Source organism: Brachycentrus maculatus, unplaced genomic scaffold (assembly GCF_059751285.1).
Source record: "Brachycentrus maculatus isolate JH-2025_06_01 unplaced genomic scaffold, ASM5975128v1 h1tg000131l, whole genome shotgun sequence".
Lineage (NCBI taxonomy): Eukaryota > Metazoa > Arthropoda > Insecta > Trichoptera > Brachycentridae > Brachycentrus > Brachycentrus maculatus.
This window is the reverse complement of record NW_028280884.1, coordinates 1,351,300-1,375,350: the sequence shown is the minus strand read 5'-3', so window position 1 is coordinate 1,375,350 and position 24,051 is coordinate 1,351,300. Positions and strand designations below refer to the sequence as shown.

The 24,051-nt window shown below is 39.5% G+C and overlaps 1 protein-coding gene across 32 annotated transcripts in view; it reads right to left on the bottom strand.

The window, feature by feature from the left end:
• The window catches only part of bt (projectin protein bent), a 288,017-nt gene that overhangs the window by 78,766 nt on the left and 185,200 nt on the right, over positions 1-24,051 (bottom strand). For all 32 annotated transcript variants that reach the window (XM_088260322.1, XM_088260293.1, XM_088260302.1 and 29 more), the window contains 22 exons: positions 22,560-22,701; positions 21,571-21,719; positions 19,867-20,027; positions 19,630-19,771; positions 18,966-19,105; positions 17,737-17,983; positions 16,655-16,861; positions 15,294-15,457; positions 14,212-14,347; positions 13,979-14,103; positions 12,596-12,752; positions 11,526-11,723; positions 10,225-10,484; positions 9,427-9,577; positions 8,985-9,266; positions 8,206-8,384; positions 7,270-7,390; positions 6,549-6,687; positions 5,278-5,441; positions 3,835-4,148; positions 1,409-1,676; positions 282-442 (listed from right to left, as the gene is read on the bottom strand). In XM_088260322.1, the coding sequence (XP_088116448.1) occupies positions 282-442; positions 1,409-1,676; positions 3,835-4,148; positions 5,278-5,441; positions 6,549-6,687; positions 7,270-7,390; positions 8,206-8,384; positions 8,985-9,266; positions 9,427-9,577; positions 10,225-10,484; positions 11,526-11,723; positions 12,596-12,752; positions 13,979-14,103; positions 14,212-14,347; positions 15,294-15,457; positions 16,655-16,861; positions 17,737-17,983; positions 18,966-19,105; positions 19,630-19,771; positions 19,867-20,027; positions 21,571-21,719; positions 22,560-22,701 (4,007 nt within the window). The remainder of the gene's footprint in view (positions 1-281; positions 443-1,408; positions 1,677-3,834; positions 4,149-5,277; positions 5,442-6,548; positions 6,688-7,269; positions 7,391-8,205; positions 8,385-8,984; positions 9,267-9,426; positions 9,578-10,224; positions 10,485-11,525; positions 11,724-12,595; positions 12,753-13,978; positions 14,104-14,211; positions 14,348-15,293; positions 15,458-16,654; positions 16,862-17,736; positions 17,984-18,965; positions 19,106-19,629; positions 19,772-19,866; positions 20,028-21,570; positions 21,720-22,559; positions 22,702-24,051) is intronic.

The window sequence follows — 24,051 nt, the reverse complement described above, 5'->3', positions numbered from 1 at the left end:
CTTCCATACATAAGGGTTGGAACCAGAACTCCTTTGTGTACTGCTAGTTTAGCTGATTTTAGTGCACCATTCACTCTGTTCCTGACTCCAACCCAAAGTTTCAAAAAGTGCCCCAGTGTAGGCAGTGAAAGGGATCAGTAGTTAGTTCAGTTAGCCAGATCGGATTCCAACCCGACGTTGGCCGGTATACAGAAGCCTCCACAACCCTGCATCATGATGGCCCCATTCGGGTATGGATCGGAGTCAAAGCGTATGAAATGTAAGCTAGTAAGTCCACCCACCTCGGCCGCCTTGATCCACTTGCCCGTGTCGCGATCCTTCTTCTCCACGATGTAGCCGGTGATGGGCGAGCCCCCGTCGTTGGCGGGCTTCTCCCACTTGAGCTCGGCGTGGTTCTTGGACCAGTCCTTGAACTCGGGCTTGCCGGGCGCGTCGGGCTCGTCTGGAATGGAAAATTGAATACAATCAGCACTTTAGTACAACTTTTGCGTCTCATCCTTCACCCGATGTCTATCTGCAACTAATAGTACATAAGGCATTGCATCAGATCAACAGTGTAGTGATTGTCCTGACGAAGGGATGGGTACGCCTTGATACCAGTGGACCAAAACCTCATTGAGTGGTTATATACAAACATTTTGTAAAAATTACTGATTTTTCCTTTGCCCTCCTTATTATCATCTTTTGTAATTTATGTTTTTTTAAATGTCAACTTGTAATTTATGTTGTTTTTTAATGTTGAAGTACCATCTACCCTCTGATTGAAAACAGTTATATATGATATCAAACGTTTTGACAAATATCACTAGTCTGTTTTTGGTTGGTCGGAAGATATTGCTTTTTAGCAATAAGCCCGCCAATGTACTTATTTATTTTCTGTACATGAAGTTTAAATAAATGAATAAATATCAGGCGAAAATTACATAAATAATGGAGAGTGGTTCGCTCAGCAGCCGGTTCGGGCGCCCGAGGAATTACACATATCGCTCACTCCATTCAAGAACGTCATAAATCAAAAAACTTTATTTTTCAGGAGAACGTTTTTAAACTTTAAAAATATAACACAATGTATTAAAAATAAATATCAAGCCACTTATTGAACTTTTTACTGTGCAACAGATCTTTTTAGGTAAAACCTGAAGGTTTTTTCTCCATTTGAAAAATATTTATGATACTTAAAAAAGTAATTAACAATACCTTTTCTTCAAAATGCAAAAACAACATTTTCTGCCCTGTAGCGGGTGAATATTAAGTTAAAAATATGCCTCTTTTGCTGGGATATAGTACATTTTCTGGGCATTCCGAAAACATACACAACTGAAAATTGACCATTTTTGATTTATGACGTTCTTGAAAGGAGTGAGCGATATGGTTCACATAATGGCAATAGAAGAAGAACAGCACTCACCGAAGGGGTTCTTGGCCGTGGTGGCCGACTCGGTGACCAGCGGCTCGGACTCGCCCTCCGAGTTGATGGCCTTGACGCGGAACATGTAGTCCTTGCCCTCGTTGAGGCCGGTGACGTCGCACTCGGGCTCCTTGGTGGTGCAGACCGGCACCCAGCGGCCCGTCTCCGTGTCCATGCGCTCCACCACGTAGCCCTCGATGGGCTCGCCGCCGTCGTCCTCCGGCTTGTCCCACTTGAGCTTGCAGCCGTCGGCCTTCACGTCCGACACCTGCGCAGACCAAAAGAGCCATGTTAATCGTGAACCTAGATTTGGTTGTTAACCCATCCGCCTACCTGCCGCCAAACGTTGGCGGTAGGTATGTTTTTACATTTGCAAATCAGCCGCAGTTTAAGCCACGCCCCCATCCGTGGTAGTTCATATTATAAAGATATTTTCGTGTGATATCTACAAATCAGTGAAGAAAGCTTTTTGTAATGCATTATTTCTTATAATTTTAATACAAATTTACTGACGACACTTGACCAAAGATGTCCCTGTAAGGTTAGAATTATCCTTTTGATAGAAATATCAACTAAAATCAGTTAGAAATCAAAACTTTACTTCCCAGGTACAATGTTTTATTGAGTTATTTTTTCAAATTTTCTTGTTAATTTATCACATTTCTGATCTAGATACACGATAAAATACGTGCATAATAGTTATATGTACCATATTTATTGGTAAAACAGTAAAAGATATAATATTATGAGATTTATTTGAACGCCGTTGACGCCTTAAACACGCGAGCGTTATGATTGGTCGGACTGTCGGACCGCGCACTCAACATCAAATGTTTAGTACACGGTACCTTTTTCTGCATTTAAAGATTATTTTTGTTTCTTCTTGTTTTATCAGGTGCAAAATATTAGCGCCTCATTGTTTGACAAACCATATCACCTCCCCTCCGGGCGGGGCAACTTTCTTACTTGCGGGGATACATTCAATTAGTGTCTTTGTATACATGTTTTGAAAAAAAAAAACTGATATTCGGATGGGTCAAAAGGTAATTTTCGGATATAAAGGTACATTATAGATGTCTTGAAACGAGATGAAGCGTCTATCGTTTATACACAAAAGAATATAAAGTTCTGAGCATTAGATGTTTCATCTCAAGCTGAGACACCTATAAAATTGATATGTCATCCATGGGGTGAGAAGTAGTGGTACGAAGAAATTAGAAACAGAACCAGAATATTTTGAATGTAAGACAATATTTTGAATGTAAGACAGATTTTCATTAAGTCAATTTTAGAGGACTTGCACAAAAACAAAGAGCCATACGTCATTAACCACACTAAAAGCGCAAGATCAAAAACTGAAGGCAAAATAAATATTCCTCGTGTGAGATCTTCGTTTGCCCAAAGACATTCTAATTTTATAGGCCCTAAAATTTATAATATGCTCCCACAAGAAATATTATGTTCAGTTGGAAATAAATTCAAAATGCACACAAAAGAATGGCTCCTAAAAATTGGAAGATCTCAGCTGGAGCAGCAAATAAAAGTTTGTGTGTGATTAATCTATGTGTCAGTGTTTTATAATTATATAATCCTATTTTCTAATTTTATAATATTACTTCTTTAGATTTTACTTTTCTTTTAGTTCAACTCTCTATTTGCTTTCTTTTTATAATTATTATTTCATATTATTTCAGTCTTACCACCTTTATATTATCATTAAAATATATATAAAGCTGTATTATAAAAAGAATAAGCATACCCTGCCTACCTCAGAACAGGTATCTCCAAATACCTAGTGAGGATAGACAGTGTCCAATAAAAAAAAAATAATAAATATATGTTTATATATAAATATGTATAACTTAAGTACAAAATTATATTAAATAATAAACGCTGTTCTGCAGCACTGAACCTGAACCTGAGAATAGTAGAAATCATGGATAGTGTACCAAGACTCAAGTGGCAGTGGGCAAATGTTACAAGACAAGTTCCTACAACGTAGACCCTTAAAATTTTGAAATGGAAACCTTAAGAGAGTAAAAAAAGCATCGAAAGACCTCAAAAAAATTGTCTGACAATATTGCCGCTATGGGGGGTAGAAACTGGCTGCAAGCAGCAACAGACTGAAAAAATGTTAGGATACCGAAGAGGCCTATATCCAGCAGTGAAGGAAAAGAAGGCTAAAGAAGAAGAAGAAGAAAAATAATGAATTATCTAGAGCCAGATAAAAAAAACAGTAAAAAAATGTTGATAATCAAAAAGAAATTGAAATTTTATCTCTTCGAAATGAATCTCATCCATGTTCAATCGGAGTATATAGTTATATGCCTTTAGTACAAATTTCTAAACGGAAGTCGCCACCGTCGGCAATACATTCAAAATCTATCAAACAACTACTTGCATAGCAAAGGAATCCACCAACATACCTTCAATGGTCCCTTCGGCTTGGACGGTTTGCCGATGACCGTGATGTCGACTTCCACGGTGTCAGTTCCGGAGTCGTTCTTCGCCGTGACTATGTACACGCCCGTGTCCGCCCTCTTCATCTTGGTGAACACGAACGAGGTCTTGTAGTCCTCGTTGTTGATCTTCAGCGACTCGGTGGACACCAGGACCTGGCCCTTGAGGGTCCAGACCACGGTGGGAGCCGGCTCTCCCTTGACATCGGCATCCATGCGAAGAGTCTCGCCCGAGCGGACGGTCTTCTTCTGCAGGTTCTTGCGGTCAATCTTGGGAGCGACTGCAAAGAAGAAGATGGGAAAATCAATCAATCATTTAGTCTGACCTCTGCTAGCATCTGCTCTCCTGATCCCTTACACACACCCAATGGTGCATAGGATACAGCACAGGATCATTAAAGAGGTGATCAGTCCAGCGCATCACATGAAATAAACTATCAAACAACACTCTCATGATAGGGATTCAAACCAGGGTGCCAGTGTAGTTTATTCAATATCACCCTGGACTGGTACCTGAAGCGGAGGGCTTATCACCTTTCCTTCATGTGTTGACGATCAAGATAACGCTGCGTTCATATGACGCAGTACCCTATATAACCTGCATATGATCCCCAAAAATGGTGTGAATACCTTGAAAACCCATGTTATCTAGATGGGTGCTTTCTCTTAGATAATGTATTGTACATTGAAAGCTGTCCCACCGCATTCTTAGATCTGATACAGAAGCATCTAGGCTCCCTGACAGACCTTCTCTTGCAAAGCAATTTTTTATTTTATTATGAACATAATCGCGAAATTTATAGAAAATATGACACAAAATTGTATCCCGATTTTACTGTGAATTTATATTTCAAAGCTTTCAATATCCCTGTCACTGCCAATTTAAATAAATACAAGTTATAACAACATTTTGAGTGTGTCCAGGTACTTGTTCACAAATCTGGATTATCTCCAATTACAGCGGTTATTTTTCATATTATTTTTTGACATCTCATCACAGATGAAGAAGAATATGGAAGTCTGGGCATTTACGGGGCTGACGGCCGTCATAGGCTGGTTTAAGTGATCACTTTACACACGAGTAACATTCACCAATAGTACCATTATTGACAACCACACTACTCAAATTCTCTAAAGTTCTTTATATAAATATATATGATCTAATATCAAAACATTGTTCTTGAATCACTAGAACTTCACTAGAGACTTCTATAAGTGAGATGAAAAGAAGCTTTTTACTGAGCAGAAACTCTTATATTAGTATGTGAGGTCGTCAGCTTTGTAAATGCTGACGACCTCACATACTCATCTCCTGACATACATTCAGTGCCATTTTCTTCTTCATCTTTGATGAGATGTCAAAAAATAATATGAAATACAAGTTTGTACAGTATAGTGTACAATACTTACGGAAGCGAGGCTTGCAGATGACGGATTTGGAGTGGTCGGACGGCTCTCCGGGTCCCGCCTTGTTCACGGCGATGACGCGGAACTCGTACTCGTGACCTTCTTCTACGTCCGTCACGCGACCCGCCGGCCTGTCTCCAGAGGTCTTGGCGCAGTCCTGCCATGACCTGGAACAAACGCGCATTGTAAATCCATCTTCTACGTCCAACAATAATAAGTAATTCCTCATCTGACAAGGCTATGGAATGCGAAACTTGACTAGCTAATCATCTGGCAGAAAGGATAGATCGCTACACCAATCTGTCATTGGAACAATCTTCGACATTCAGGCATCTGTTCATATATAGCCACCGATAATTCGCCTCATAAATTTTTTTTTTAAATGTTTTATTTACATTTAGATTATTCATAAATTCATTTATGTTTTTACGTTTAGATTATTCATAAATTTATTTATTTAAACATATTACAAACATAAGTAACATGATATTCCTGATGAGTAATTTCCACTGCTCATTTTGGGACATGGGATTTAGGTTAACAAGACTGAAAAACAGATGAGAAAACACAGGGCAAAATGTAAAATATAAAGCAATAAAGGTTTATAACCCTTATTCTAATGGTGCATAGGACACTGCATCAAATTGACGCAGTGTTATCTTGATCACTACTTACATGAAGGCAAGGTGATCACTCTTGCGCTTCAGAAACCAGCCCAGGGTAATATTAAATAAATATTACAGTGTCAAATCACTTATATTTATTTTCACCTCCCCCCCCTGGGAATCGAACCCGGGACCTCCAGCGCGGTAGCTAGACACGCTGACCATTACACCACGGAGGCGGACAATAAAGGTACAGTATATAAAAAAACATAAGGTAAGAAGCTTCTTCTTCTTCTTTATGTAGATCCTAGGGATCTGTTTGTGCCTCCGCATGTCGCTCTTGGGATGTCGACTCCCAGCTGTCTTTCCATCTTTTGGGAGGTCTGCCTGGGGGTCTGCGTCCTTCAGGGTTGCCTTGGAGGGCGATACGTGGAAGTCTGTCTTCTGACATTCTGTTTATATGTTCCTTGCAGTATCGCCTTCGTTGTCGTCCCCACTTCACGATGTCCTCCATCTTACACATGCTCCGGATGTCAGTGTTCATCAAATTACAGTTTAAAATTTGTAATTCTATGATCATGTCATTTTGACCACTTGACGATGAGGTTTTTGTCATATAGTCAACTAAATTATATGGGGATGTTTCTTATGGCAATGATCTGTTCCTACCTTCCTCCCTTCTCTCTCTTCTGGATGATGTATCCGGTGATGGGAGCTCCACCGTCGCTCTTCGGGGAGGCCCATTCCAACTCCACGAAGTCCTTGTCCCAGTTCTTCAGCTCTGGTCTTCCAGGCTGGCCGGGCTCATCTGGAATGGGAGAAAATACATTTTACTCCATGAAGAATGGACAGTATACTGCATAAAGAATGAGAAATGTACTCCATAAAGAATGCACATGTTACTAAAAGAATAATGGATATGTTGTGGATATTTTTTTTTGGCATCTCATCAAAGATGAAGAAGAATATGGAAGTCTGGACATTTACGGGGCTGACGACCATCATAGGTTGGTTTAAGTGATCACTTTATATATGTGTAACATTCACCAATTCTACCCATTATTGACAACCACACTACTCAAATTCTTGGAAGTTCTATATATATGAACCAATTTTAAAGCATTATTCTTGAATCACTAGAACTTCACTAGAGACATCTATTGGTGAGATAAAATTTCCATATTCTTCTTCATCTTTGATGAGATGTCAAAAAATAATACGAAAATAACTCCTGTAATTGGAGATAATCCAGATTTTGTGAACAAGTATTTGGACATACTCAAAATGTAAAGATTCTTTGATGTATCATCCATAGGATGAACAATCCAGGATAAAAAATGGCAAACTTATAGTCAATTAGATGTTCAAATAAAATGAACTAAGCAATTACCGAATGGATTCTTGGCGATGATGGGCTTCTCCGTCTCCAGTTCTTCAGATTCTCCCTCCTTGTTGACAGCCTTCACCCTGAACTTGTAGGACTTGCCTTCCTGGAGACCAGCCACTTGAGCCTGGAAAATTATACGATATAGTTATCAATATGAGAAGGTTGGGGTGTTTAAATGCGCATTCGTAACCTTCCCCTCCCAGTGATATGTATTTACTACAACTCGACTTTTAAAATGAGAATATCAATATAAAATATAAAAGATATTGCTCACTCCTTTCAAGAACGTCATAAATCAAAAATCGTGAATTTTGAGTTAAGCATGTTTTCGGAATGCCCAGAAAATGTACTATATCCCAGCAAAAGAAGCATATTTTTAACTTAATATTTACCCGCTACAGGGCAGAAAATGTTGTTTTTGCATTTTGAAGAAAAGATATTGCTTAATTATTTTTTTAAATATACTAAAAATATTTTTCAAATGGAGAAAAAACCTTCAGGTTGTATCTAAAAAGATCTGTTGCACAGTTAAAAGTTCAATAAGTGGCTTGATATTTATTTTTAATACATTATGTTATATTTTTAAACTTAAATAACGTTCTTCTGAAAAATCAAGTTTTTTGATTTATGACATTCTTGAAAGGAGTCAGCGATATGAATTATTTTAACAACTTAATTCTGTCGGCTTACTCTAACCCTTATCCACAACCAATGGTGCACAGGGTACTGCATCGTATTGATGAAGTGTTTTCTCGATAGTTACTTACATGAAGGCAAGGTGATCGATCACTCCTGCATACGGTATACTTCTCCAGAGCATCCTAAAAAACTGTGTATTCCAGACGAATTGCCCGATAGACGTCTCAAGCTTTGATTGTCTACAACAACCGCCATGGGCGAGCGATACGTTGTAAGTACAAATATACAAAATATGTTCACCTTTGGTTCCTTGCTGGTGCCACAAGGCACCCATTGTCCGGTGAGAGGGTCTGTCTTCTCGATCTCGTAGTACTCGATGGGGCTGCCTCCGTCATCCTCTGGCTTCTTCCAGGACAGGAGGCAGCCGTTCTTGGTGACGTCGGCCACCTCCAGCGGGCCCTTGGGCTTGGAAGGCTTGCCTGGAGAGAGAAACACAGATAATGCAATATTGCAGCCTTTGATATCTGTTGTAATTGCCACAACACTTGAAATATGCAAAGTGATTGTCATTCATGCCAGCTGCTGTGCATAAGGGAGGAGTCGGGATTCTTCCAAGTACTATTAAACTTTGAATCCTTGCAATTCACACGCCTTAATATGTTGTATTTACGTACAGAAGAATGAAAACAGAATGAACGTATATTTATTTAATTTTAATTAATGTTTTACTTAGTAAATACCACTATTTCTTAAAATCTACTGTGACACGTGTTTCGATGCATTCCGCATCATTTTCGAACACCGTATGCGTTGAAAATTATGCGGAATGCATCGAAACACGTATCACAGTAGATTTTAAGAAACAGTGGTATTTACTAAGTAAAACATTAAAAAAAATGGATAGATTTTACCACAAAGTGACTGCCGAATCAATTAATGAAATTATTTATTTGACCCCATTGGGAATATAACCTGAGACCTCCAGAACGGTAGCCGAGCGTGCCGACCATTACACTACGGAGGCGGACAAGAAACATTTTCCAAAATAAATAACTAAATTTCGATCAAATTAAACTCACCAACGACGATGATTTCGACCTCAGCCTCGTCCTCCCCGACCTCGTTCTTGGCCTTGATCTTGTATTTGCCGGTGTTGGCCCTCTTGGACCTCATGATGAGGAACTTGGTGTTGTAGTCCACGTTGTCGATGCGGATGAGGTCGTCGGTGACCAGCTCCGCGTCCTTGAAGTACCAGGTCACCACCGGCGGGGGCTCGCCGATGATCTTGATGTCCAGCGACACGGGCAAGCCGGCCTTCACCGTCAGCTGATTGAGGTTGGTGCGGTCGATGCGCGGCTTCACTGTAAAAAAGGTTTTATTCAATTCAATTCAATTCGATTTCAATTCAATTCAATTTATTTATTTCAATTAATATATACATTAAAAACTTTAAAAAATTTAAATCGTATACATTAAAATCTTATGACTTGTGATTAATAAATGACATAATAATATACTTACGATATCTGGCCTTGGCAGTGTGCCAGTTGGTCTGCTCAGAGGGATCTGATGGCCCGGCCTTGTTGACAGCGCGCACCCTGAACTGGTACTGGTTGCCTTCCTCGAGTTTGGGCACGGTTCCTTGGCAGATGTTGCCTTGGACCTCGGCAGCCTGGAGGCAGAACACAGAGTTACATCGCAACATTGATTAATGCATACACAGAGCAAAGAAAGATTTGGACTGAACTGCATTTGACGAATCTCACTTGGTGCTGAGCTAAAGGTTGGTAACAACACCAGGTGAGTAACAACACCAAGATGAAGCTTGTCAGCAGCTTGGTCCACTCCATTTTTCTCTGTACTGCTGAAACATGGACCATAAAAGCAGCAGAAAGGAGAAAAATTGATGCCTTCAAAATGTGGTGTTGGAGGCGCATGCTCCAAATTCCATGGACAGCTAGACGCACCAATGAGTCCATTCGCCAGGAACTACGCTTGGATGGCTTGTCTCTGGCCAATATCTGTACCCGACGGATTCTCCAGTTCTTTGGACACGTTGCACGTGGCAACGAGAATAGCCTGGAACGACTAGTTGTGATCGGTAGCCTGGAGGGAAAGAGAGGGGGAGGAAGATCCCCACACGATGGACCGATCAAATTAAGGCAGCAGCAGGCACCTCAGTGGTTGGAGCGCTACGTGCAGCGCAGCAAAGGATGACTGGAGAAGAGTCATTGCTTCCACAAGGGTCATAACCGCGAGCAATGAAGAGTGAGAGGGAGAAGACTGAATGCAATTTTTAAAATTAAAATACCAAATTACCTTAACAAACTCTCCACGGAACTTGTCCATCATCTCGATGATGTAGCCAGTGATGGGCGCGCCGTTGTCCCTTATGGGCGGCTCCCACTTGAGTTTCACCATGGTCTCGTCCCAGTCCACGATGTCGGGCAGACCAGGTGGCGTCGGGGCGTCGAACGGGTTCTTGGCCACAGTCGAAGAGTCGGTTTCCAATGGCTCTGACTCTCCTTCCTCGTTGACGGCCTTCACGCGGAACAGGTAAGTGTGGTTCGGTTCCAATCCTAAAAGAAATGAAATGTAAACATAGGAAAATAGTAACGATAGAGAAGGTAAATGTGGCAAATACATCACAAACACCCAGGTATGGGGAAGGTAAATGTGGAAAATATATCACAAACACCCAAGTATAGGGGAGGTAAATGTGGAAAATACATCACAAACACCCAAGTACAGGGGAGGTAAATGTGAATAATACATAAAAATCTCAAGTGTAGGGGGGGAAATGTGAATGATACAACACAAACACCCAAGTATAAGGAAGGTAAATGTGAATAATACATCACAAACACCCAAGTACAGGGGAGGCAAATGTGAATAATTCATAAAAATCCCAAGTATAGGGAGGGGGGGAAATAAGAATGATTCATCACAAACACCCAAGTATAAGAAAGGTAAATGTGGAAGATACATCACAAACACCCAAGTACAGGGGAGGTAAATTTGGAAAATACATCACAAACACCCCGACCAATTAAAAACTAATCATTCTTGGACCTATTTTTCAATTGGCGGGAATCGAACCCGCGACACCAGCTTTGCATTGGGTTAGTCAGTTGGCTATCGGTATCCTCATCAGAGAAGAGTCAACGCTTCGACAAGGGAGAGTCATTGCTTCCCTCAGTAATGACAACTAGGATAAATTGTTGGGTAGTATATCCAAAATTAAACACCGTTATTGTTAAAAACGCGTCACATATTATCATATATATGTAAATAAAAGTAGAATTCAATCCAATAACCTTGTTTAGTTTTGAATATATTACACAACTGTCTGCAGTTATAATAAATAACCAGGATAAAGAAGAAGTGATAAAGAAGTGAGGTGGGGACGAAAACGAAGGCGATACTGGTATGAACATATAAACAGAATGTCAGAAGACAGACTTCCACGTATCGCCCTCCAAGGTAACCCTGAAGGACGCAGACCCCCAGGCAGACCTTCGAAAAGATAGAAAGACAGTCGACATCCCAAGAGCGACATGCGGAGGTATAAACAGATCCCTAGGATCTACAAAAAGAAGAAGATAAAGAAGAATCCTCACCGGTGATGACGCCTTCCGTCTTCTCGGGGTCCACCGAGCCGGCCGGCACCCACTTGCCGGTGGCCGTGTCCATCTTCTCCATGACGTACATGCTGAGCGGCAGGCCGCCCGTGTGCTTGGGCTTGTTCCACTTGAGCTTGCAGCCCTCCTTGTGCACGTCCACCACCTCCAGCGGGCCTTCCGGCTTGCCGGGCTTGTCTGCAATGCAAAAGAGATCAACCGTGAAACATATACTTGAACATCATGCAAGAATTTATCACAACGTTTGACTGTAAGACATATCGCTCACTCCTTTCAACAACGTCATAAATCAAAAAACTTGATTTTAAAGGAGATCGTTTTTAACGCTTTCCGGTCCTATGTCGAATGTCATTCGAGATTTTTTTCTTCATCAGTTTAGTGTTAAAATACAAGCAAACATATTTTTTTCTCACTCGTATTTAGTGTAAAATGTAATAATAAGAGACCAGATTGTATATGTACATTCAAAATAAAAATAAATTTTTAACACAAGTATACTTTTATTTTTAATAAAAACTTGGACGTATTGTTTAACCCTGTAATGCTGTAAATCTATTGTGGACCTGGTGGAATTTAAAAAAAAAAAATATGGACCTGAAAGGGTTAAAGTTTAAAAATATGATAAAATGAATTAAAAATAAATATCAAGCCACTTATTGAACTTTTTACTGTGCAACAGATCTTTTTGGGTAAAACCTGAATGTTTTTTCTCCATTTGAAAAATCTTTAGTATATTTAAAAAAATAATTGAAAAATACTTTTTCTTCAAAATGCAAAAACAACACTTTCTGCCCTGTAGCGGGTAAATATTAAGTTAAAAATATGCCACTTTTGCTGGGATATAGTACATTTTCTGGGCATTCTGAAAACAAGCACAACTGAAAATTGACAATTTTTGATGTATGACGATGTTGAAAGGAGTGAGCGATATGTAAAAAGGTCTGTTTTTAAATCTGAACCCACTGCAGTAGTTAGCGCCTCCTGCCAAGTGCCAAACTTAAAAAATGAGATAATTTGGATTCATTCAGAAAATGTTAAAATCAACTCACCAAGAATGATGATCTCAACAGTGGCCTCATCAAATCCGGAGTCATTCTCCGCCCTGAGGGTGTAGATGCCGGTGAACTTCCAGCAGGTGTCGGTGATCACCACCTTGGTGTTGTAGTCCTCGTTCTCAATCTTCAGATTGAGGGTATTCTCGAGAACCTGGCGGAATATACAAACATGTCAGGTATATGCTGCAAAAGACTCCACCCTCCTGGTAGAATTCCCAGAAAAAAATGAAGAGAGCCCTTTAGAAGTTGATAGTAACAGAAACGGTTGAGAATAAGTGGCCAAGATGGACCAAAACTCTTAAGATTGCCTTGAGAGCAAGATGGACTGACCAAAACTTTTGAGATTGCCTTGAGAGCAAGATGGACTGACCAAAACTCTTAAGATTGCCTTGAGAGCAAGATGGACTGACCAAAACTCTTAAGATTGCCTTGAGAGCAAGATGGACTGACCAAAACTCTTAAGATTGCCTAGAGAGCAAGATGGCCTGACCAAAACTCTTAAGATTGCCTTGAGAGCAAGATGGACTGACCAAAACTCTTAATATTGCCTTGAGAGCAAGATGGACTGACCAAAACTCTTACGATTGCCTTGAGAGCAAGATGGACTGACCAAAACTCTTACGATTGCCTTGAGAGCAAGATGGACTGACCAAAACTCTTACGATTGCCTTGAGAGCAAGATGGACTGACCAAAACTCTTACGATTGCCTTGAGAGCAAGATGGACTGACCAAAACTCTTAAGATTGCCTTGAGAGCAAGATGGACTGACCAAAACTTTTGAGATTGCCTTGAGAGCAAGATGGACTGACCAAAACTCTTAAGATTGCCTTGAAATGTCCACTTTTAAGTTTGCCTTTAAATTTCCCAATGGCTAAGAAAAATGGAGACGTATTAAACACTTTCCTGACATCTCAGCATTGAGCAAGATCAATGTCTCAATAGCATGAAGAAGAAGAAACATACAAGAAAAAGACGACAACGGAATCAAACCAGAAGTAAAATAGGAAAAAATATTTACAATGTTTTGAGTGTGTCCAAATACTTTGTTCACAAATCTGGATTATCTCCAATAAGGAGTTGATTTTTGACATCTCAGCATAGATGAAGAAGAACATGGAAGTCTGGGCATTTAAAGGGCTTACGACCTTCATAGTGATCACTTAAATCAGCCTACGACGGTCGTAAGCCCCGTTAATGCCCAGGCTTGTATAAAGAAGAACTTCATCTATGTTGAGAAGCGAAAAAATAAAAAGAAACATTTGTATTTAAAATTGGCATCATAGGATAAAATCAGCATTTTGAGCTGATATTTTCAAATTAATTTTTGATATATTTTTTACATAAATTCCATGCATTTATTGGTTGGGTAATATTACCTTGTTGGCAAACGTCCAGGTCTTGGATGGTGGAGGTTCACCCTTGATATCCACATCCAACTTGATCGGCGTGCCTGCGCGGACACGAACCAGATGCATCTTGTCCCGGTTGATGTGCGGCTTCACTGTTCACAAAAAACAACAAAAACCATTCATAAAATATGCCTATGATATCAGATTAACAAAGAAAGCAATGAATGGATGGAAAGAAGAATCCAGGGCTGAGCACTTACGGAATCTGGCCTTGGCGGTGTGCGGCTCGGTAGCGTCTCCCGGTTCACCAGGACCCGCCTTGTTGACAGCCCTGACCCTGAACTGGTACACGTTTCCTTCCTTGAGATCAGGCACTCGTACTTTGCATTCGGGCGTCTGTAAAAAGATACACAAACATTGAATTCGATACAAGTTATGATAATTATTTAATTATTGAACGGCTAATGCCTTTAACATAAAACTTAAATACAGTATCTAATATAAAAATACACTAATAGTGAAACAAAAAGTCTTAAACATAAAATAATAATAAAATAACAAATAGTAAGCACTGGTAAATACACGTCTCCTTCACACACATCAGAGAGCAGCGAGAGAGAGTGAAACACAACGTTTAAATTTATCCATTAAAATATAGAGAAAAAATGCTGAGAAAGTACAGACTTCAAGGTGGATAACAATATATTAAATAAATCTATACTTTCAAAAGCATTAGCTAACATGTGAAGCTGCGGAATCGGAGAGAACATGGCATAGTTTGCATTATGTACAAATACTGCGAATACAGATTTTTGCCTAGTACCTCTTTGACGCATGCTAAGCTTTATTTGATTTAGGAGATCAGAGCGGTCCAAAAAATTGTTAAGAATTTTATGTAACAGGATGATTTGTCAACATATCGCTCACTTCTTTCAAGAACGTCATAAATCAAAAATCGTCAATTTTCAGTTGTGCATGTTTTCGGAATGCCCAGAAAATGTACTATATCCCAGCAAAAGAGGCATATTTTTAATTTAATATTTACCCGCTACAGGGCAAAAAATGTTGTTTTTGCATTTTGAAGAAAAGGTATTGTTTAATTATTTTTTTAAATATACTAAATATTTTTTAAATGGAGAAAAGACCTTCAGGTTTTACCTTAAAAGATCTGTTGCACAGTAAAAAGTTCAATGAGTGGCTTCTTGATATGTCATTTGAATACTTTGTGTTATATTTTTAAACTTTAAAAACGTTCTCCTGAAAAATCAAGTTTTTCGATTTATGACGTTGTTGAAAGGAGTGAGCGATATGTAAAAAGGTCTGTTTTTAAAACTGAACTCACTGTAGTAGTTAGCGCCTCCTGCCAAGTGCCAAACTTGTCCTTTTTCTCAATGACGTATCCAGTGATGGGAGCTCCACCGTTGTTCTTGGGAGCCTCCCATACAAGGTCCACTCTGTCCACATCCCAGTCCTCGATCTTGGGGACTGAAGGCTTTCCAGGGATATCTAGAAATTACACAAATATCACCATTATTTAACCTAGCCATCAATCATAAACAAAACCCATTGAAAACCTTAGGTAGTCCTTTTGTCAGCCTCCGTAGTGTAATGGTCAGCATGCTCGGCTACCGTACTGGAGGTCCCGGGTTCGATTCCCAGGGGGGGTTAAATAAATATAAGTGATTTTTTTCACTCTAATATTTATCCAATATTACCCTGGACTGGTACCTGAAGCGGAGGGCTGATCACCTTTCCTTCATGTGGTCATGATCAAGATAACACTACGTTTATATGATGCAGTGCCCTATGCACCATTGGGTGCAGACGAGGGTTTGAAGAAGATGATGATTACGAAGAAGTCCTTAAAGTCTACTCTGCACAGATGCCCTTTCAATCATATTAGTCCTTGGAATTTCAATCTACCACCATTTTGAGCAGTTTAGAAATTTTAGTAGGATATATTTGGACTTTCTTCAGTACCTCGATGTCTTCACTAGAGTGCACAATTGGTTTTTGGTATGGATACTATGTGAAGTATTTTTTCGTCAATCTCATCCCATTTTCCTTTCACACCTGCCAAATATACTGTTTTAATCACTCGTTCACCATTTATTCATTCCACATTACCAAACCATATTAGAGACTCTTCATTCATCTTCCCATTTATACCTGTCTCAGTTGTATATTCTTTTTGGCTTCTCCATTTCGAACCCTGGCTTCTGGTGGAACCTGCATTTGGGTGACCCTACACCAAGTCTCTTGGCTCTGTTCTTCAATAATATCTCTCTCCCTGGTCTCAATCCTGCGGATTGGTCTGTAGCAACAGATGACATCTCTTCCTCCATTCTCACCGATTTTCGGAAGTTCTCTTCAGCTCCTCATGCGTCAAGCAATAATAGTATTATACTAATGAAACAAGGTACTAATGAAACAAGGTACTAATGTACGAGGGAACAAACTCTAGGGGACGCCCATGCCATGAGTCCTGGAGGAACTGTTGGTGGACGTGCGCTGCTCATCATATGCACGTTTCAAAAAAGCCGCACAAGACAGAGAAGAATGGAAGAGAAGAATAGAAGAAATTGCTGCAAACCAATCCCAGGATTGAAACCAGAGAAGAAAAATGAAACAATCTCAATCTCTCCATGACCAAATCATCATAGAAGCCCTTCTTCACAATTATGAATGCCAAATAAAACTCACCGTAAGGGTTCTTCGCAATGATGGAGCCGTCCGTCTTGAGGGGTTCTGACTCTCCTTCCTCATTCACAGCCTTGACCCTGAACTCGTACTCCTCGCCTTCCTGCAGACCCTTGACTTCCATCTCCGGTTCGGTGCACTTGCCGACTGGGACCCATCGTCCGGTGGCCTTGTTCAGTTTCTCCACCACGTATCCGGTCACCGGCTTGCCTGGGAAGATAAAGGAAGAGAAAAATATTAAAATGTTGTATAATAAAACTCTGGTCGTATCGAACTGTTAACGAATTCATACTTGGTTGTCTCCTTAACTATCTTTCACTACGAAAAAAATAATCAATAATTGATTGCTTGATGTATCATATGAGTCCCCCAGGGAAGCAAGTTAGGTCCTTTCATACAAATCGATATATCCAATATGTGTACAAGTTTTTTTTAAAATGCGAAGGCATTATTGAAAATGCGAATGCCTTTTCATTCACCGTTCACTTTGTGAAATACCGCTTAAAAAGTGGTATTACACAAAGTGGACAATGAATGATAAGGAGAGTATTATATTACCATACCACAAAGTTGACAATGCTTTTAAAATAGAAAATGTATTTCCATCATCTAACTAGAATGTATCGAAAATCATTTATTTTATTTACCAGGTGAATCCCACAAGGAAGTCGATTGGGTCCTTTCGAACAAACTCACGAACTCAATATTTAAAAGGTTTTTAAAAAAAGCAAACATTCAGATTTTGACACAATCATATTTTGACATCATTAGCACTAAAAGGTGCACATTCCAATCTTCTTCTCCTGCTAACCCTTATCCGCACTCAATAGTGCATAGGGCACTGCTTCATATAAACGCAGTGTTATCTTGATCGTTAACTCATGAAGGAAAGGTAATCAGCCCTCCGCTTCAGGGACCAGTCCAAGGTAATATTGAATAAATATTTTAGTGAAAAAAACATTAATATGTATTTGACTCCCCCCTGGGAATCGAACCCGGGACCTCCAGCATACTAACCACTATACTATATTGCTTATTCTAACAGTGCAATATGAATATTATCTATAAATAAGCACGGTATTCACCTCCGTCATCCTCTGGCTTCTTCCACGCCAGCTTGCATCCAGACTTGGTGACGTCCGACACCTTGATGGGGCCGGTGGGCTTGCCGGGAGCCGACAGGACGGTGATCTCCACCTCCGCCTCGTCCTTGCCGTGCTCGTTGGTGGCCAGGATCCTGTACACGCCCGTGTTGCAGCGCAGAGACTCCTTGATGTCCAGCTTGGTGTTGTAGTCCACGTTGATGACGTGGACGTTGTCCTTGGTGGTCACCTGCGCAACATTCAAAAGAGGTCAGGGTTGTGTAAGGAATAACTCACAAAGCCTCTATTTTAGAGGCTTGTCTGCAGGTATGATAGTGAAAATAAGCCTCTATTTTAGAGGCTTGTCTGCAGGTATGATAGTGAAGATAAGCCTCTATTTTAGAGGCTTGTCTGCAGGTATGATAGTAATGATAGGGAAGGCAGATGTGAAAAGATACGTCACAAACACCCAGACCAATTGAAAATGAATATTTCTTGAATTCATTTTGAAATTGACGGGAATAAAACCCGTGACGCCAGTTTCGCAGTCGAGCGCCTACCCAACTATGCCACAGAGTCTATTAAACTTTATGGATCTGTTGTAACGTACAATGTTTTTTGATTTGTATGAATGTACATGCATTTTTATCAAGAGACTAGTTCAAATTCTCAATGGCTTGTATGTACAGAAGGTTCTACTAGTACGGTTATGCAAATTTAAGTCCCCTAGCCATTGTTTCGATTTTCCATTTTCCACTCCTATTACAGGTATTAGACTTTTTCTAAAGATAAATATTTGTGTTTTAATATTTTTAAGTAATAAACCTTTAAATTCTTGGAAGTTCTATATATATGAACCAATTTAGAAACCTTGTTCTTGAATCACTAGAACTTCACAAGAGACATCTATTGGTGAGATGCAAAGAAACTTTTTATTAAGCAAAATAAAAAAATAAAAAAAATAAATAAAAAGATTCTTTACATCTCACCAATAGATGTCTCTTGTGAAGTTCTAGTGATTCAAGAACAAGGTTTTTTAATTGGTTCATATATATAGAACTTCCAAGAATTTGAGTAGTGTGGTTATCAGTAATGGGTAGAATGGGTAGAATAAACCTTTAATTTCTATTTAAAAAAAATACCCATAACAAAAGCCCTGTAAATACCAAGACTTCCAAATTCTTCTTCATCTATATTGAGATGTCAGCATGTGAAAACAAGAAGTAACCTACCTCATTTTCAGTGGTCTTCCATTTCTGGAACCATTGTACTTTGGGTGCGGGTTCACCCTTGACGTTGACATCGAAGAAGATCGGTTTTCCCTGCCTGACGGTGATGGGTTTCAAGTTGGTGCGATCGATGCGAGGTTTCACTAGAAAAAATAAGAAATAAAAATGAATAAACTGACAATTGACGTCTGTCGTGGAATACTAATGCCTCACTTCCAAACACTAGGGTTTTTACCAAGACTCCATCGTCTACTGCCATTTTAGCTTTCGCTGGTAGTATAACAATATATGACATTTTCCAATATATTGATATACTCACAAAGAGCAATGGAGAGAAGAATGCTTAACACATGTTTGGATAAGGTAAAAGACCAAGGTAACAGATGTGGTTCAAAGAGTTGCTGAACTTAGGTGGAACTGGGCAGGTCATGTGGCAAGTATGTCTGAGGATAGATGGATGAAAAGAGTGCTTGACTGGAGTCCTAGAACAGGACGCAGAAGCGTGGATAGGCCCCAGACAAGATAGTCTGATGATATTAGGAAAGCGGCGGGTCTGCACTGGAAGAGAGTCGCGTCCAACAAAGAACTATGGAAGTCCAAAAAGAAGGTCTTTGTTCAATACTGGACACTAGAAGAAGGCTGAAGTGAGTAAGTAAGATATACTCACGGGACTTGAATCTGATGACTTGCATCTTGGTCGGGTCAGACGGAGCACTAGGACCAGCCTTGTTGACGGCGATGACGCGGAACTGGTATTCGCTTCCTTCCGGAAGATCAGTAACCTTACCGGTTAACTGTGAACCAGGCACCTAGAAACGAAAAATAAAACGTCAATTTCAAATGTCCAGAATTAATAGACCAAGAATTGAGCATCGTAATACAGATGACATGATGATGAGCCCACCTCGGTGGCGTTCTCCCAGTCCGGACTATCCTTGGCCTTCTTCTGAATGATGTACTTCTCGATGGGAGCTCCGTTGTCTGACTTGGGCGGATCCCACTTGAGGTCCACGCTAGAGTTGTCGTGGTCGACCACCTCCACCTTTCCAGGCTTGTCGGCCACATCTGGAAAAAAAAACACAAATGCCATGAAAATACATATATTATTCATAATTATTTCCATCTATTCCTTTATCTGTCCGCCTCCGTAGTGTAATGGTCAGCACACTTGGCTACCGTTCTGGAGGTCCCGGGTTCGATTCCCAGGGGGGTCAAATAAATATAAGTGATTTTTTCACTGTAATATTTATTCCATATTACCCTGGACTGGTACCTGAAGCGGAGGGCTGATCACCTTTCCTTCATGTGTTAACGATCTAGATAACACTGCATTTATATGATGCAGTGCCCTATGCATCATTTGGGTGCGGATAAGGGTTTGAATGAATGAATGAATTCCTTTATCTGCACTTAATATTGAAAAGGATATAGCATCACCATCAAATGTAATTTTGAATGTAAAAACAGCAATAATTCTCCACTTGTGAGTCCACTAGTGGTGTTCCACAAGGAAGCCATTTGGGTCCATTCCAATGTATGCATATTCTTTGATTATATTCATCTAATGATGTACAGGGCACTGTATCAGTTACTGAAGTGTATGTTGACAGCAGGTGTCAGATTAAGGTAACACGTTCAAAATTATGAACAAAACAAAAACTTGATATTTATATAGACCCCACAAGGAATCGAGTTTGTCACATGCATAACGTCAAAGTGTCAATCACTAAACTAAAAATGTGAATAAATAGTTTAAAACGATATCTTTTGCCTAGATTTTCGCCAGATGAGCTTCCAAAACATTTACCTGAAGGGACTAGTTCAATTTTCCAGTAGTTTGTTTAATCAATTATTAGGAGCTTGTACAAGCTAATGTTTATTGATGATAAACACCTTTTCATTAATTTTTCCAAATGGCAATAATGTTCTCGAGTCATACTAAACTCCTTTACGAACGTCCTATGTATCCAAGATTTTGAGTGTGTCCAAATACTTGTTCACAAAACCTGGATTATCTCCAATTACAGGAGTTATTTTCATATTATTTTTTAACATCTCATCAAAGATGAAGAAGAATATGGAAGTCTGGGCATTTACGGGGCTGACGACCGTCATAGGCTGGTTTAAGTGATCACTTTACACACATGTAACATTCACCAATTCTACCCATTATTGACAACCACACTAATAGATGTCTCTAGTGAAGTTCTAGAACAAAGTTTCTAAATTGGTTCATATATATAGAACTTCCAAGAATTTGAGTAGTGTGGTTGCCAATAATGGGTAGAATTAGTGAATGTAACATGTGTGTAAAGTGATCACTTAAACCAGCCTATGACGGTCGTCAGCCCCGTAAATGCCCAGACATCCATATTCTTCTTCATCTTTGATGAGATGTTAAAAAATCCTATGTATCCTATAAAATACATGGTATTCCACGCCTATATGGAGATCCAAAATAATATGAAATTGGCTTAATGAACGTTTTAACAACTTATCAATCCGATGAGGTGTCCTATGTACTTTCTGAGCGTGACTTAAAGTCAAATAAGAAATAAGGAAACTTCTACACATTAATTTTTTACAGGGTTGGTTGATTGATTCTTACCGTACGGATTCTTGGCCAATGTTGGCTTCTCGGTCTCCAGAGGTTCAGAGTCACCTTCTTCATTACAAGCTGTAACTCTGAATTTGTATTCTGATCCAGGATTCAATCCGGGAACATCAATCTCAAGACGCTGCCTGTCTCCAGGAATCCTGAAATAAAAAAATGAATACAACATTAGCAGTCCAGGAAACAGGAATTTTACACAGATGATATTGTCATTGAATAATTGGTCTTGAACGTAGATCATATGTATGATGTCAAGATGATCAGACATTTCAGCGGCTAGCCTAGGGTGATAATAAATAAATATTGGTGTGAAAAATAGTTTTTTTGCATGGGCTTTAACTCTCTTCCCCGCCATCGTAGTGACGCTGTGTTATCTTGATTGTTTATTGCACGAAGGCAGGGTGGTCAGCCCTGCGCTTCTTGTACCAGTCCTGGATGATATAAAATGAATATAAGAGTGAATATCACTCGCATTTATTTTGACCCCCCTGGGAATCAAACCCGGCACCTCCAATACGGTAGCTAAACGCGCTGACCACTACACTTCGGAGATGGACAATTTATACGGTGTATAGAGTCTAACGATAGTCAAATGTGTTTCTTTATTTTAATTTTTTTTATTTTTTGCTGAATCATTTGGGAATCAAAATCATTGAAAGCTTTTTTTGTAGAAGAGTCTTCTTCTTCTAACCCTTATCCGCACCTAATGGTGCATAGGACACTGCATTGTATTGACGCAGTGTTATCTTGATCGTTACTTACATGAAGGCAAGACAATCACTCCTGCGCTACAGGGACCAAGGTAATATTAAATAAATATTAGAGTGTGAAATAACTTATATTTATTTTCACTCCCCCCTGGGAATCGAACTCGGGATCTCCAGCACGGTAGCTAAACACGCTAACCATTGCACGCGGAGAAGAGTAGAAAGATAGTAATATTTTAGTGCGCAGAGTAAAATGAATTGATAATCTGAACTTACTTTCCGACGCGGACCCATTTTCCGGTAGCCATATCCATCTTCTCAACTTCGTACTCCTTGATGGGGCAACCACCATCGTCTTCTGGCTTCTTCCACGACACCTTGCAGGCCTTGGCTGTCACATCAAACACCTCAAGAGGACCTAGAATTAGACAAAACACCATGAAATAATGGTATATTGAAGAATGGGAGTTGCCTTGTCTAAGACACAAGTATCACCATGTTTTTCAGAGTAAGCGTTGTTCAGTTCATCCTAGATAGCAGGTCAGACAGTCTAGAATCTATTGAAAGGCATAAAGTTGGTAGGTTAGACTGTCTGAAAGTCCACCCAGTTATAGAAGGTTGTCAAGCCAATGATGATGTACGTCCGTCAGAAACCAAGCGATTGCAGCGAATCTCGGTCTCCGCGCTTCGGTTGGCCGCTTTTGTTGAATCCGTTCGGGAATCTCCGTGGCGAATTTGTATATTCGGTGTTATCAACCTGACGGCGTGGCCAGACGCCTACAATATTGTACCAGGAGAATAATGGTATATTCTCCTGGTTTGTGGTCCTCTATATATGTGGTAGACGTCGCCTACTACAATATAACCACTTCGTTCTTCTTAGGAGAGAACCTTTTCCATTCCTCATTAAAACACAACCCTCTTCAGTAATTTTTGTAATGTCCAAGCAGCCAGACCTCTTCATTTGCATTTTGGATGAATTTGAAGAAACGCCTGCACCATTTACTATCTTTCAGTGGAATCCTAACTGTCAATCATATCATTCTTCCTTGATATCCTCTACCTCTCTCCCCTTACCTGATATTTCATCCTTTGCCTTCCTTGTTTTCACCAATAATCAATAATTCATATTGATATTATAATCATTTGTTCATTAAAACTGTGATTAATAATAATAAATAAAAAATTCGTTCATACATATCGCTCACTCTTTTCAACAACGTCAAAAATCAAAAAAAATTTTTTTTCAGTAGAACGTTTTTAAAGTTTAAAAATATAACACAATTTATTAAAAAAATATATCAAGCCACTTATTGAACTTTTTACTGTGCAATAGATCTTTTTAGGTAAAACCTGAAGGTTTGTTCTCCATTTTAAAAATATTTAGTATATTAAAAAAAAATAGTTAAACAATACATTTCCTTCAAAATGCAAAAACAACATTTTCTGCCCTGTAGCGGGTAAATATTAAGTTAAAAATATGCAGCCTTTGCTGGGATATAGTACATTTTCTGGGCATTCCGAAAACATGCACAACTGAAAATTGACAATTTTTGATCTATGACGTTCTTGAAAGGAGTGAGCGATATGTACAAGCACTATCTCTCCTCTGATTACAAATGGCTGTATAAGATTCAAACTTTGATAAATATCACTAGTCCATTTTAAGTTGGTCGAAAGAAATTGCTTCTCAGGAATAAGTCCGCCAATGCATATATCGCTCACTCCTTTCAAGAATGTCATAAATCAAAAATCGTGAATTCTGAGT